The 14,794-nt window shown below is 52.3% G+C and overlaps 1 protein-coding gene across 1 annotated transcript in view; it reads right to left on the bottom strand.

Moving 5' to 3' along the window:
* Positions 1-5,067: 5,067 nt before the first annotated feature.
* TMEM63B (transmembrane protein 63B) overlaps positions 5,068-14,794 on the bottom strand; it is a 24,587-nt gene continuing 14,860 nt past the window's right edge. The window contains exons 11-24 of the mRNA XM_006860511.1: positions 13,301-13,381; positions 12,728-12,851; positions 11,880-12,013; positions 11,608-11,745; positions 11,331-11,484; positions 10,380-10,486; positions 10,067-10,153; positions 9,810-9,875; positions 8,419-8,581; positions 7,837-7,942; positions 6,728-6,895; positions 6,372-6,487; positions 6,112-6,192; positions 5,068-5,882 (exon numbers count right to left, since the gene is read on the bottom strand). Coding sequence (XP_006860573.1) covers positions 5,691-5,882; positions 6,112-6,192; positions 6,372-6,487; positions 6,728-6,895; positions 7,837-7,942; positions 8,419-8,581; positions 9,810-9,875; positions 10,067-10,153; positions 10,380-10,486; positions 11,331-11,484; positions 11,608-11,745; positions 11,880-12,013; positions 12,728-12,851; positions 13,301-13,381 — 1,717 coding nt within the window. The 3' untranslated portion in view covers positions 5,068-5,690. The remainder of the gene's footprint in view (positions 5,883-6,111; positions 6,193-6,371; positions 6,488-6,727; positions 6,896-7,836; positions 7,943-8,418; positions 8,582-9,809; positions 9,876-10,066; positions 10,154-10,379; positions 10,487-11,330; positions 11,485-11,607; positions 11,746-11,879; positions 12,014-12,727; positions 12,852-13,300; positions 13,382-14,794) is intronic.

The raw sequence follows: 14,794 nt of genomic DNA, 5'->3' as shown, positions 1-14,794 counted from the left end.
GGCACCAAGCTGGTCCTGAAAGCTCATTACGCTCTATCTTTTAGGACCTGTCTTTGACCTGTCTTTAGTGACAGTTTTCATTCCAGATGACCGGTCTCCGGAACACAACTGGACCTTTGGAGGCTAACCCCGGGCCCGCGTCTCCAGAAACTGTCTCTGGTTACCTCAACTTCCACAGGCAATGCCAGTCAAGCTTTGCCTGAGACGCTCATCCCTATCCATCCATTCTGTTTCTACCCCAATGCCCCAGCCTCACTTGGCCTTCTCTGGACTTTTACCACACATGCCTTTTGGTCTGACCCGATGATGGTTGCCCACACCCCCATTCGCATCCTCAGAGCGGGAGATGGAATGTTTTTGGTTTGAACCCAATGACCCTGGCCAGTGACTTTGGCCTAATTGTGGGCCCTTGAACACAATCCTCTTTGGATTTCAATATTCTCAGCTGTAAAGTGAGAAATTTGGATGAGGCAAGATGAGGCCTTTGGGCTCTCACAGCATTGAAGCGTCTTCCCTTATCCCAGCTCCACTGTCTAAGACTTGTGTTACCTGGGACAAGTGATAGCACTACTGTGTGCCCAGTTTCCTCCTCTAGACATTCAGGATGCAGCTCCTTGGAAGATTTGTTATGGATTGAATCCTGCCCCCTCTACCTGTGGATGTAATCCCAACTCAGGAATTTGGCTTTGTTTGCTATGGTAATGAGGCCATATCAATGTTCAAAGGAGCCCTGGTGGTTAAATGGCTCCACTTTGAACCAAAAGGTGGTGGTTCCATCCCACCAGCCACTGCACGGGAGGAAGTTGTGGCTGTCTGCTACGTCAAGATTTACAGCCTTGGAAACCCTATGGGACAGTTCTACTCTGTCTTATAGGGTGGCTGTAAGTCAGATGTTACTCACTGGCAATGGATTTTTTGTTTAGTTTTTTTGCATTGGTGTGGGGTATGTTTTAAATCTAATGACACTGGAGATATATACAAAGAGCAGCTTGGTTATGTGCTGTGGAGTTGGGATCGACTCATAGAGACCCTGTACAGGGTTTCCGAGGCTGTAAATCTCTACGGGAGCAGAAAGCCTCATCTTTCTCCTTCAGAACAGCTGGTAGTTTCAAACTGCTGACCTTAAGGTTCACAGCCCGATTTGTAACCACTACGCTACCAGAGCAGTTTAGACACAGAGAGAAGCAAGCACAAATGACAGAAAGATACATGCCACCTGGAGCTTAACAGGGAACCAAGGAACATGGGAGTCACCGAAGCTAAGACAGGGACCTTCTCCCAGAATGGAGGCAGACAGTCTTCTAGAGCTCGCGTCCTAAATTTGGACTCCTAGCCTCTCTTACTGTGACAAAATAAACATCTGTTCTTTAAAGCCATCGTGCTTGTGGTATTTCTGTTACAGCAGTGCTACCTTAACTCGCATCAAGTGCTGAGAACAGTGCTAGGCAGGAGTGTTTGGAACTTTGACCCTGGGCCATGGGTTCCTGGTGGGCAGGGACCAGCTTTGTTCCTCACTGTATCCTGGTGCCCAGTGCAGGATGGGCTGGTGGGCAGCAGGTACTCAGGAGGCTTTGATGGCAGAATCAAGGGTAAGGTGGCTGGCTGTTGGCCACCTCAGGGGCCTGCTGGGTTTGTTCTCTGCTGAAAACTCATACCATCTGATCCCCACCCCTGGTCTAACAGCAACCTGAACCTCAGGACTGAGGACTCCACAGGCCTGCACATACATTAGATGTACATGTGAAGGCTGAGGCCTGGACCAGGGCCCCAATTTCTCTCTGCCTACAGCCAGCTGCCAGTCAACACCACCTTCCACCATATTAAGATGGACTTTCTCCATGGCCTGTGCTTGACCAGGACACTGTTTGCCTCCTGGTTCCTTGCAGGTGCTCAGGTCATCTTTATCAGGCTCCTTGGGGTGTTTGCTGTCCCCACTGTTGGTCTTTCCTTGTTGGCTAGAGGCTTTTGTGGTGCTCATTCCTTCTCTTCTCCTGAGCCTTCTCCTCTGGGAATTCCTTGATTCACTCTCTTGTTTTCTGGGAGGAGTGTGGAGGAAAGGATGCTCCAAGAGGCCTTGGGTGGTCATACATAGTCTGGCGAGGAAGCAGGTTCAGAGGCAAGAGGCAGATTTGTCAGGGTTTCTCAGAGAGTGACAGAGCCTTCTCATGGAGTTCAGATCACCTGGCTCCCATGCACACATAGCACAGGCTGTGTACAAGCATGGGGTGGGTGACAGGGTGACAGGGGCCCTTGGAGGATGGGTTAGAATGGTCATGGGAAGTTTGTTAGAGGGGAGTTGTGTCTTAGAGGATAGGTAAGATTTACCTGGGAAATGGAAGGGCTTTCTAGAGGGCCTCAGGCATTCCTGAGAGACAGTTAAGATGAGGGACCAGACTCCTCTGGAGTGTGCAGCAGGGATTTTTCAGGATCCCTCCCTAGCAACCTAGGAAAACCCTACAGCCTCCCTAAACCACAGTGTCCTCATCCACAAAAAGGAAGAAAGCCAATCCTATCTTGTAGGCTGAGTGATACTAGTATTAATGATGTTGTTGTTTGGCGCTGTTAAGTAGGTTCTGATTCATAGTGACCCTATGTACAATAGAACGAAATGCTTCCTCATGATCATTGCTATGTTTGAGCCCAAGGCCTCAGTGCCAATCTGTCTCACTGGGGGTCTTCCTCTTTAGTTGACCCTCCACTTTACTAAACATGATGTCCTTCACCAGGGACTAGTGCCTCCTCGTAACATATCCAAAGTAGGAGACATGAAGTCTTGCCATCCTTGCTTCCAAGGAGCATTCTGGTTGTACTCATTCGAAAACAGATGTTTGTTCTCTGGCAGTCCATTGGGTACTTACCATGTGCCAGCTCCTGGGCCAAGTGAGCACTTGGCCTGTTATCTCATGCAATCCTCACCACCAGCTCATTAAGGACCAAACACAATAAAGCAGATAAATCACTTAGTATAACCCCAGGTACACAAGGAAACCAAACCATAGTCATCCAGGTGATTCCAACTCATAACGACCGTATAGGATGGGATCGAACTGCCTCAGAGTTTCTAAGGAAATTCTTTATGGAAACAGACTGCCATGCCATTCTTCCAGGAAGAAGCTGGTGGGTTGACACCTTCAACCTTTTAGTCAGCAGTCAAGTGCTTAACAACTGTGCCACCAGGGCTCCTTAGGTACATGCTGTCATTGTTGCTGTAGTTAAGTGTTGTCAAGTCAGTTCGGACCCATAGTGACACTGACTAGGGTTTCCAAGGCTAGAAATCTTTGCACACAGAGCAGCTGGTGGGCGGGAACCAAAGACCTCATGGTTAGCAGTCCAGCATAATCTTAAGTGCTGTCAAGTCGGTTCTGATCCATAGTTACCCTGTATAGGGTTTCCAAGGAGCAGATGGTGAGCTTGAACCATCGACCTTGCAATTCAAATGCTTTCGCAGTCTGTTGCATTAACCCACAGTGCCACACCAGGACTCCAGTGTTATCTTAGTAACACTCAATGTTGTTGTAGTTGTCAGGTGCCATCGAGTTGGAACCAACTCATAGCAACCCCATGCACAGCAGAACGAAACAATGTCTGATCCTGGGCCAACCTCACTACCGCTGCCACACTTGACGCCATCAAAGATGCCACCTGGATGATCCATCTCATTGGGGGTCTTCCTCTTTTCTCTGACCTTCCATCTTACCCAGCATGACATCCTTCTCCAGCGACTGTTCCCTCCTGACAATATGTCCAAAGTATGAGAGACGAAGCTTAGCCATCCTGGCCCCCAAGGAGCACTCTGGCTGCACTTCTTCCAAAATAGATCTATTGGTTCTTTTGGCAGTCTATGGCACTTTTAGTATTCTCCTCCAACACCACAATTCAAAGGCATCAATTCTACGATCTTCCTTATTCACTGTCCAGCTTTCACATCCATATGAGGGTATTGAAAATACCATGGCTTGGGTCAGACGCACCTTAGTCCTCAAGCTGACATCTCTGCTCTTCAACACTTTAAAAAGTTCCTGTGCAGCAGATTTGCCCAATGCAATACGTCGTCTGATCTCTTGACTGATGCTTCCTCGAGTGTTGATAGTTGATCCAAGAAGAATGAAGAAGTCCTTGACAACTTCAATCTTTTCTCCGTTGATAAGTATGTTGTTTATTGGTCCATTGGTGAGGATTTTTGTTTTCTTGACATTGAGATGCAACCCATACCAAAGGCTGTGCTCTTTGATCTTCATCAGTAAATGTTTCAAGTCCTCTTCACTTTCAGCAAGCAAGGTTGTATCATCTGCATATCGCAGATTGTTAATGAGTCTTCCTCCAATTCTGACGCCACGTTTTTCTTCATAGAACCCAGCTTCTTGTATTATTTGCTCAGCATACAGGTTGAGTAAGTATGGTGAAAGAACACAACCTTGTCACACACCTCAATAAACTGTAGCAATGAGAACAAATATTCCATCCGGCTACTGTGGCTGTTTTCTTCCCTCTACCCCTCCAGAGAAATCCTGCTGGGTGCTGCAGGACAAGCACTGGACTGGTCATTTTAAGTGTCTGTGGCTCAGACCCATCAGCTGCTCCACAGAAGCACTACACAGGAACACTGTGAGTCGGAACTGACTTGATGGCACGTAATAACAGCAGCCACCTCTCCTCCAGAGCAGCCTAAACTTTGAGTCCCTTTCTAGAAGCAACTCTGCTAGAAGCCACCTCCCTGGACCAGTGGGAACTTGGGGCTGTGAAGTCGTCCTCTCCTGCATCTTGGACTCACTTGTGTCTCTCTTGGGGACTCAGAGTGTGGGCCTATGTCTCTGCTCCATAGTCTGACCAGTCCCATGCTTGCCTCAGGGAAGGGGGTGTAGAACTGAGACACAAAGGTCTGAGTTCGTGGAGAGCAGTGGGTCATTTCCACCTCTCAAGTCTCTCCTGCCCTCCATTTGCTCTGCTCCCCGATGGAGAAAGTGAGGTTCCAAGTGTGAAGCCCCTTGCTTAGGGTCACGCGGGGACGCAGACACTCCAGACTAACACTGGGGAGCAGCTTGGTATGACAGATCAGGTACCTGCTCTAGAGCTTTAATTTTCATTTTTATTTTAAAGGAAAAAAAAAACAACAAAAAAACCCGAAACAAAACAAAACAAAAAACCAGTGCAAAAACCCATTTTCCAGTGTCAGCCATGCCCACCCCCCACCCCCAGGTCACTCCCCGGCTGGCTAGGGGCCTGGCTCCCCCTCCCACTCAGTACCCCCTACCCTCTCATGCAACCTGTAGGGGCAGGAGACTCCACTTCCCTGGAGTGCCAGATCCTGGGGAGTGGTGGGTGGGGCCAGGGGGTGAACCCTGGATCCACCTACCACCCTAGGTCTCCAGCCATGGCACCAGGTACCCCTCTTGGCTCTCATTAACCCTAACCTGGCTACATAACTAGCCTGGGGGGGGCACTGATCTGGGGGAACTTCTTCCATACCCCTTTGCCCCGGGGCCGGCTCGGGGCTCTCCTCACTGAGGTTGGGAGGCTCCCTCCCTCCCTGTGCTAAGGGAGGGGGATGAGATCCCCAGGTTTAAATACCTTAATGAAAGCAGGGGGTGGGAGAGGGCAAGGCTGTAGATCTAATAAATTATTAGCGTTTTAGTGTCCATGGGGGTAGAGTGGTGTGGGGGCAGGGGGTGGCCTCCAGGGCCCCCCTCCCCTTACTGGTGAATCTCATTCTCTATGAGGCTGTCCTCGCAAGACTGGAAGTCTGTGTCCGTGAGACCATCGGGCGGCATCAGCAGCTCTTCATCTTGGGATGAGGATGATGGGGGTTCGTCCCCAGAGCTCCCGGGACCCCCGTCCCCATCCCCATCCACTTCTGAGTCCTGCAGCACCTGAGCGATGTATTTCTAAAGAGGGAGAGGAGTGGGGGTTGGTGGTGAGAGTGGACAGCAGATGCCCTTCATGGGGTGGCTGGGGTCTGGGAGGGCAGTGGTGAGGACCGGCCCTTGGGCAGGGGAGACAATCCTCCAGTGAGCTGTCTCGGGCCCCTGGGGTGGAGGACTAATGTGACAGCAGTTACGAAGTCTGGTTCTCAGAGACGGACCCCCACCCTGAGCCATGGTGTGGAGCACTCACTGCAGATTTGGGGACAGCGGTAACAGTGGGGGGCCGTCCATTGCTCCTGGAGTCCACCGTGTCTGCCTCCGTGTGCTCAATCTTGATGGGCCCAGAATGAATCAGGGAGTGAGAGGCACCACCCAGTCATGACCCCCACATCCTCCAAGGCTCAGTACCCTGCTGAACCAGCCTCAGCCCTCAGCTCCCAACCTCCCCCCTCTGCAGCCCTTGTGCTTCTGCCCCGAGCCACCCGGTCTGGTCATCCTTTGCCCTCACACCTTGTAGTTGTGGGCACTGAGGTATTTGAAGTGTCCGAAGCAGACATGGCAGAGACAGATGACGATGGTGATGACCAGGACCACGAATGTGAACATGGATGTAGGGGCTAGGAACCCTGGTGTGGGGGAAAAGAATGGGGTTGCCACCTCTGCTCTAGGGCCCCTCCCAGAGACCTCACCACCCCAACTTCGGCTAACTACTAAACGCCCTCCTACCCTCCCAGCACCTAAGCTGTGCTGTCTACAGCCTCACCATGACCTATCCCAGGCCCCTGCCTGAGACCTGGGCCATCATGGTCCTTCCTTCGTGGCAGCCCCTTCCCCCACCACAGCTTCACCAAACAGGTGGCCCTCACCCGTGCGCATGGTGGAGAAGAAGAGCAGCCAGAAGAGGCAGAGGATGGGTGCAGCTACCACCTGGTTCACAGCCCCAGAATGGATCTTCTTGTCCAGCTTGGCCGGTAGGTAGGCGTAGTAGAGATTGTACCTGTCTACCAGGTGCTTCAGCAGCATGTACATGAGTCCTGGGGGACAGCCACATGGGCCCTGACCTCGGAACCAGTGCCACCGGATGGCTGTGCATCTGTCTACAGGTGTCCTAGTCCTTCTCAGTTCAGCCTCCCTCCTCCTAACCCAGCCCGTGCAAGGGAATGCACATCCGTGCCCACAGTATCTTCACATAACTCACTTCAGCTTCCTTAGGTTCAACCCTCTTAGTGTAGCTCCTCACTAGAAATTCTACTCTTAGAAATGCGTTCATTTGGATCAGTAAGCACTCTCATGAAACCTATATCCTTCTTCCTACCCCTGTCCCTAAACAGTTGAGTAAATTAGGTGACAAGTTCTAGTTCCCTGAAGGCTGAGGGGACAGGGAGGTTAGTTTGGGAAACCAGGAAGGGTGATTAAGGGGTTGGGCCATTATCAGGGGGACAGTAGAAGAGAAACTTGGCTAGCTTTTTCAGAAAGGAAGATAACTTGCTCAGGTCTTCCTTTCTGAAGCTTCCTTTCTGAAGCTCAGCTATGGCACAGTAGCTCAAGGGTCCATTCCCACCCTGGACTCCAAAGGTCTTTTCTGAGTTTACAGGGCTGTGGACAGTGTGCCCGTGGGTGCCCGTGTAGGTGTGTGTTTGTACATGTTGTGTGTGTTCTTGAACAGGTTAATGGGTTTATGAATTGGATCTGAGTATACCCAGCTCAGTGGAGCCAGTCAAGTATGGGCATGTCGGGGTGACTCTTCCCAGGGACCCAGCACACCAGTTGGGTCCAGTCTGTGCTGAGCTGGCTCTCCCCCTCCTCCCCCCCAGACCAGGCCCCAGACTGAGCCAGGAACCAGGTGGGAGGCCCGAGGGGCCAGGCTCCCAGCCAGGGCCCTGTCCACTCGGGGCGGCCTGCCCTAATAGCGTAGAGCGGGTGAGGTCCTGGGTCCCCCCGAGCAGGGCCCAGGTCCCGGCGCGGCGGTGCCTACCGAAGGGCACGATGATGGGGCAGGTGATACTGTAGGTCATGACCACCGTGAAGACGCACATCATCCAGGCGTAGGCTGCGCCAAACTGGAACTCGTAGGCCTGATGCTGGGGGGGAGACGGGCAGGAGGTGGGAAGGGACAGGGAGCCATCAGGAGAAAGTGAGGAGGGACAGCAGGTGGGCAGAGGGGCTGTGGCTGAAGAGGGCAGGGAGGGCGCAGCAATGGGGGTGAGGTGAAGAGGAACTGAGCTGGTGGGCAGATGTAGGAATGACATGCCCAGAGTCCCCTTGGGGGGGGCGGGTTAGAGCAGTCTCTAGGGACTAACCTTGCCCAATTTCCTTCACAGTGCACTAGATTTTAAAATTGGCAGGAATCTTCATGGCTATCACTGTACATATGGGGAAAATGAGGCCCCAGGTGGGAAGGGGTGGCCTAGGGCCAAATGGGTAGTGGAAGCAGAGCTGGGGTCCCCAAGTCCCAAGCCCACCCTGTGCCCCACACCCTAGCCTGACTACTGTGTCTCTGGCTAGGCCCACAAGGGGGCGCTGTGCGGGTGGTCGCTGCTGCCCTAGGCAGCCATACCCGCTTCACGTTGCGCCTCTCGGCGGCTGAGCGCGCCAGGCAGAGCCGGATCATGTACATGAGCAGGCCGGGGATGCGCAGCAGGTCCATGGCGTTGCCGATAAAAGCTGAAGCAATGACGTAGTTCACGAAGAAGGCGCCGTTGTCAGGCAGGAAGACGCACCTGTGGGCACCAGGTGCTCCAGCACTGCGCCCTTGGGGTGTCTGGTATCCATCCGCCCACCGTCGGCCCGACAGCACACCATGCCCTCACCACGGTCTCTCCACGCGCACCCCGCCCCAGTCTAGCCCCTCAAGCACCTATGCCCAGTACCCCCAGTGTGAACCCAGAGACAGACACAGAGTGTGAACAGATACCTCCAAAGTGAGCCCCAGAACCCCTCTAAGCACAAAAAGACACTCTCTGAGCATGTATGTGATCTCTAAACCTTGTGCCCCATAAAGACCCAGGGAGACAGAGTCCTCAAGACCCCTAGGTCCACCAGAGTGTTCAGGGTAAGACTTCCTGAGATCTCTTTCTAGTAGATAGTCCCCCAGTGAGAGTGCCCCCAAAATACCCAGACAGTCCCCATTTGGGATCCCCAGATTATGAGCCTCATATCTCTAGAACACAGCTTCAAACCATCTTCAGAAGGGAGAGTCCAGGAACCTTTGTAGATGCCCCAAGTGTGAGCCCAAGATCACCACAGATAGGCCAGAGCAAGACCCCTACAGCATGTGCCACATATAGCGATGGTGTGTGACTCCCACAGCACCCCACAGGGAGTCTCAGAAAAGCGGGCCTGTAAAGAACTCCACAGTCATCCCTGGATACGGGTCTGAGAAGTTCCTAGACATGTGCCTTATAAACACCCCAAAAGTGTGAGCCTCAGAGTTTCCTCCAGACTCTCCCAGAGTGCTGAGCTCAAGAGCCATCCATAGATACCTGAGTAGGAACTCTGGAGATCTTCAACCACACCCCTAGAGCCCCCAAGTCACTCCCAAAGTATGAGCTCAGACCCTACTACAGATACCTCCCCAAACCAAGTGAAATTCCAAAGGATCCTATCATTAGTCCCAGAATATGAGCCCCAGAGAACTCCATAGAAAGATCCTGAGCGTGAGCCCCAAAGCTCCCAAAACACCTTGTGATAAGCTTCAGAATCCAGATATTCCCAGAAATGGGCCCCAACACAGACTCCAGGAACATCCCCCATGTATAGATTCAAGACACCCTGAGTGTGGCTACCTTTGGAATGACAGACCAGCCTGGAGTGAAAGCTCCTCCCTCCTCCTCCCTCCCTAGCCCAGGGCTGAAAGCTTGGTTGCTGCCTTCCAGGGGGACTGGCAGTGTCCCCAGGCATACCCATTCCTGCCATTTCTCCCTTCCCCTAGGGGCCCAGATCACTCACTCAAACCGAATAGCCGCCTCAGCCAAGAATTTCTTGTCAAAGAGCCAGCGGAAGAAGAGGTCCAGGCTGGAGAGGAGAGGAGAGGCAGGGTGGGGAGCTAAAATGGCACAGAACACTGGGGTGCAAGAAGCCGTTGGGGAGGTCCCCCAGAAGTGGGACAGGTAACTCAGATGTAGGGAAGGGGAGACAGCAGAGGAGGAGAGTGTCCAGCACTGCTTCCTTCCGCTCTGGCTTCTGTCCCACCACCCAGGACTCACCTGCTCAGTCCCAGTGAGGGCAGGAGCAGTACCATGAAGATGAGGAAGGTGTAGCACTTGTGCATGGTGGTCCTGTTCTCCCCGGAGCTGTGGGCCATGGGGAGGGAAGAGGGCCAGAGGCCAGGTTAGTGTGTCAGGAGGGGCCCCAGGGAGAGGGGGCTTCCAGAGGTGAGGTTGCTGGCCACCATCTTACCCCCCCATCCACTCTGAGCCTGCCCAGAGCAGGACCCCTGAAGGGGCCAAGAGCTGCCCAGTGGGGCGGGGCTGTGTCTAGGAGAAGCCACAGTGAGGTGCGGACTGTGGGGTGTCTCACCGTGTCCAGTGGGCTTCAAAGAAGGCAGAGTAGTAGACAATGGTGGGGAGAAGGGCCGAGAAGCACCACAGCAGCAGGGTGGGGAAGAACTGGGTGATGATGGGGTTCTGCAGGGGGTACAGGGAGAGATATTGGATGGGGCAGTCTAGTGGGAAATCCAGAACATCTGTGTGTGTGTGTGTGTGTGTGTGTGTGTGGTGGGGAGGGTAGTAAGGGTAGAGACCAGGGTGTCGTATGTATAGCCCCAGGGTGAAGAATAGAATAATAGGGCATATCTGTTCTGTACCAAGCATTAATACTTGATACAAAGAAAGATTCAATGGCTTGCCCATCTAGTAAGCAGTGGGGTGGGGATTTGAACCCAGGCACCCTGCGTCTTTTTTAGTAGCCCCTACCCTAATTCATCTGGGTAGCTTTGCTCTTCCATGCTGATTTCATGTAAGATGTGTTTTAATACAGAGGTGAGAGACTAAGTTTGCAAGTTGTTGAGCTAATCTAAACCTTCCCTTTTTCAGTTGGAGATGGAGGGATGAGAAGAGATTTATGAGAGGTCTCGTGGCCAATCAGGACTGCCCTAGGCTCTTTCTTGCCTGGATGTCTGTTGATTGTCAGTTGCTGTAGTTGTTCTGACTCATGGTGGCCCCATGCATGCAGAGTACAATTGCCCCATGGAAGTTTCAAGGCTGTGACCTTTCAGAAGCAGAAGCTTTGTCTCTGGATGGGTTTGAACCACCAACTTTATGGTTAATTGTCATATGCTTAACCATGTGTGCCACCCAGGAGATCTCTGTAAGGTGTGTGCAAAGCCAATGGGGGAAGGTTGTGTGGGAGTGCCGTGGTGGGGCCTGGGCTAGACTGAGCTGGACAGAAGGCAGGCTGGGCAGGGGACAGTCTGGTTTCCCTGGGACCTGTGACACAGTGTGAGGAGATGTGGCGGGGCATGGGTCTTACATTGAGGTACTCCACGGGCTTGGTGACATTGAACTTGTCCATGGTGGTGATGATGATGGCCGGGGTGGTGAGGAAGAAGAGGAGGATGAAGAGGACAACGTTGATGACCAGGCAGCGCAGCCACCAGATGAAGCCTCGGATGGACAGGTGCTCCCTGGGGAATAGGGAGAAGGTCACGCCAGGAACTGAGACCCCAACTGGTCCCCATCAACCTCCTTGTCCTCCCGTCCACCCAGACCCCCCTGGCCAATTCCCAATACCCCTGTTGCTGACTCACCAGTAGATGTTCTGGGGGTCGGGGGCATAGGACACGGTCCAGTTGGAGATGTGCAGGGACTCGCTGCAGGATGAGGAACGTGGCTCCCCACGGCAGGTACAGCCCTGACACTTACACACGTTGAAATCCTTCAGGATGCTGGGGGATGGACACTGGTTACTGCGGCACCACCCGGGGACCCCACTGCCCACAACTGGTGGTGAGTGCAGGGACCTGGGAGCCACAGAGCACAGGGACAAGGGCTGGGCAGGGCAGATAGGGCCAGGGCTCACATGGCGGTGATGGTCTCATTGTGGAAGGTGACAAAGGCCATGCCAAGAGGCTTCTCGTTCACCTTCTCCTTCTCCCGCTTGTAGTCCTCCTTCAGCTTCTGCTCTAGCTTCGTGTAGTACTCTATGGCCTCCACCTGCCACACGAGGGAATGGGAAGGGCTCAGCTGCCATTTCTCCAGAGCTTACTCAGTGTTGGGCCCTGCTCAAAGCTCTTATGTGTGAGGAGGCTTCAAAAAGTTGGTGGAAAAATCTCATTATCTTTTAATTCCATTTTTCCATGAACTTCTTGAAGCCCCTGTGTATGAACTCTACTCATCCTCACAGCAACCCTAAAAGGTAGGTTCAATTAGTCCCATCTTGTTGCTGTTGTTACTGGGTGTTGTGGAATCGATTTTCAGCTCATGGCGACTCCGTGTGTCACAGAACAGAACTGCTCTGTAGGGTTCAAATAGACAATCTTTGGGTAGCAGCCACATGCTTAACCCATTGTACCACTAGGGTTTTTTGCTCTCACTTTACAGATGAGGAAAGTGAGGCACAGAGCAGTTAAAAAACTTGCCTGGGGTCACAGCTTGTAAGTATAGCTCAACACGGCCCCTTGGCTGACCTCTGATTTGAGGTTGAAAATTTGATCAGGCAGATGGGGGAACTGGGACCTCAAGGACTACTGGGATGGGAGGACCCACTGAGGGAGGGGCTGCACCCTGCTGTCCCTTCAGGGCCCCAGCCTGGCCTCCTGTGGGAATCTATTTGCGTTGGGATATTTCTATACCAGGCCTACTTGTGTGCGTTTGTTCTGGAGTTGTGGGACATGTCCATTTATCGGCTGTGCCCAGCCCACGTCATACCTGCTCACAACCTCGAACCACACAACAGCAAAGGTGGCCGCAGGGCTTGGGGTTGATCATGGTGAGGACGTTCTCCTTGCTGTGTAGGTTTGTGAAGTAGAGCTTTCCCCGCTCGGCCTTCTTCCTGCAGGCCCCAGATGCCCAGGCACCCACCACCCAGTCAGAGCTGGTTCTGGGTGGGAGGGTGGTTGGGGAAACCCAACCTGGGGGGCATTTAGTTCAGTTCCCAAGGACAAGGGCACTTTTGTTTAGGATGCATGGTTCAGACATGCCCCTAGCCCCGGGTCTCTCCAGCCATCCCTTGGGATCCAGAAGTTCATCCTATGGTCTTTGCCCTGAATTTCTCATGCTGTAGCTGAAGAAGAGTATGTGCTCAGATGGGGTGGGGACAGACTAACACCCAGACCTTGCTCGTACCAGAGCTCAACTAACAGGTACTCTATGGGTGGAACTAAGTGACAAGTGCTCAGGGAAACACTTCATGGAGAACCAGGTTACTAGTTACACCTGAGGACTGCCACCATGTGCAGGGGGCTCGCAGGTGTAACTCTCCCTGCCCATCTGCCCCATTACCTCTCTGCATCCAGGAACATAAGGCGAGCCACGTTGTAACATGGGCGGGCTTCAAGAACTGTGCAGTTGGGGTAGGCCTCCCTAAAACATAGTATCCCGTCAGCTTCTCCAGGGATCGTGCCTGCTGGCCCACGACTCTCATCCATGACCCTATCACCTTCCAGATATGTGTTCCCAATCTGCATTCCCTTTCTCATCCTATTAACAATGAGAGCTCCCCAAAAATAGACTCTGAAATTCCTCCCTGTGCTTATGTGGGTAGTGGGGGGACCTGTATGCATGGGGGTCTGCGGAGCTCAATGTGGGTTGCTGAAGCTGGGGTGTGTGAGCACCCATAAGCACGGAGCTGGTGAAGCTAAAGCTATACCTGATTCTGTGCCTGCCGTGAACTTCAAGTTGAGAGAAACAGTTTCTAGATATAGGCTACTCCCTTAACCTTGCTCCAGAAGACCTGGGAAGAGTCCAACACTTGGCCTTAACCCCAAGTAATGACCACTCATCAATCCTTAGGCTACAGAATGATCTCTAACTGTCACCCATGACTGACCATAATTGATGCTGAACTTGACATGAGAATGACCTCTAGCCCTGGGAGGCTGACCCTTAATTGACCTCTAACCCAAGTAAAACAGGCTCCTAACTCTGACCTGAGACTGATCCCAATCTTAACTTCAGATTGACCCACGTTTAATCTGACCACACAGACTGTCCCGACTCACCAGGACCTGGTATTGGCAGGGCTGAAGGGATGCTTGCTGAGTGGGGAAAAGAGTTACTGTTCAGTTCTGATTACATCTTGCTTCTCAGTCTCAATCCAGACTGAGTGAAGGACCATCAAATGTTAAAGATGCAAGACATTAATTGTTCTGAAGTAGCAAGACAGATCTCATAAACCATTGAGAATTTAGACACTCCAATCTGAGATGGGGTCCTTATCAACACACTTCCCAGACGCTGCTGTTGCTCGGACCATTGGAAATGTCCTCTATGGAAGGGCCTTCAATCCCTATGGCAATTAGAGCCCTTATTCTTACCAGACTAAAGTAAAAATGAAAACCTATTGCTGTCAAGTTGGTTCGGACTCCTGATGACACACGTGTGTCAGAGCAGAACTGAGCTCCATGAGGTTTTCCATGACTGGGACTGCTGGGAAGTAGATTGTTGAGCCTGTTTTCTGTGGTGACACTGAATAGATATGGACCACCAATTTTTGGTAAACTGTTGAGCACAAATTGTTGGAACTACCCAGAAATCTCTTCCCAGATTAATTCCTACCTAATCCCAACCACACAGGTCTCCTGATTTTGCAAACGGGCTAACTCAACTTCCAAATTATACTGAGACAGTCCTCCAAACCAAACAGACCTGGGCCGGGACCACAGGCTTTTCCTAATGCTGACAACCAACCCAGGAACTCCAGGTAGCCACATGCCTTGTACTCATGACTCTATGCCCAGGCCTGGCCCGACAACTAGCACATGGTAGGTGCTCAAT

Source organism: Chrysochloris asiatica, unplaced genomic scaffold (assembly GCF_000296735.1).
Source record: "Chrysochloris asiatica unplaced genomic scaffold, ChrAsi1.0 scaffold00038, whole genome shotgun sequence".
Lineage (NCBI taxonomy): Eukaryota > Metazoa > Chordata > Mammalia > Afrosoricida > Chrysochloridae > Chrysochloris > Chrysochloris asiatica.
Note: the sequence above shows the minus strand (reverse complement) of the source record. Positions and strands in the feature narration are given on the sequence as shown.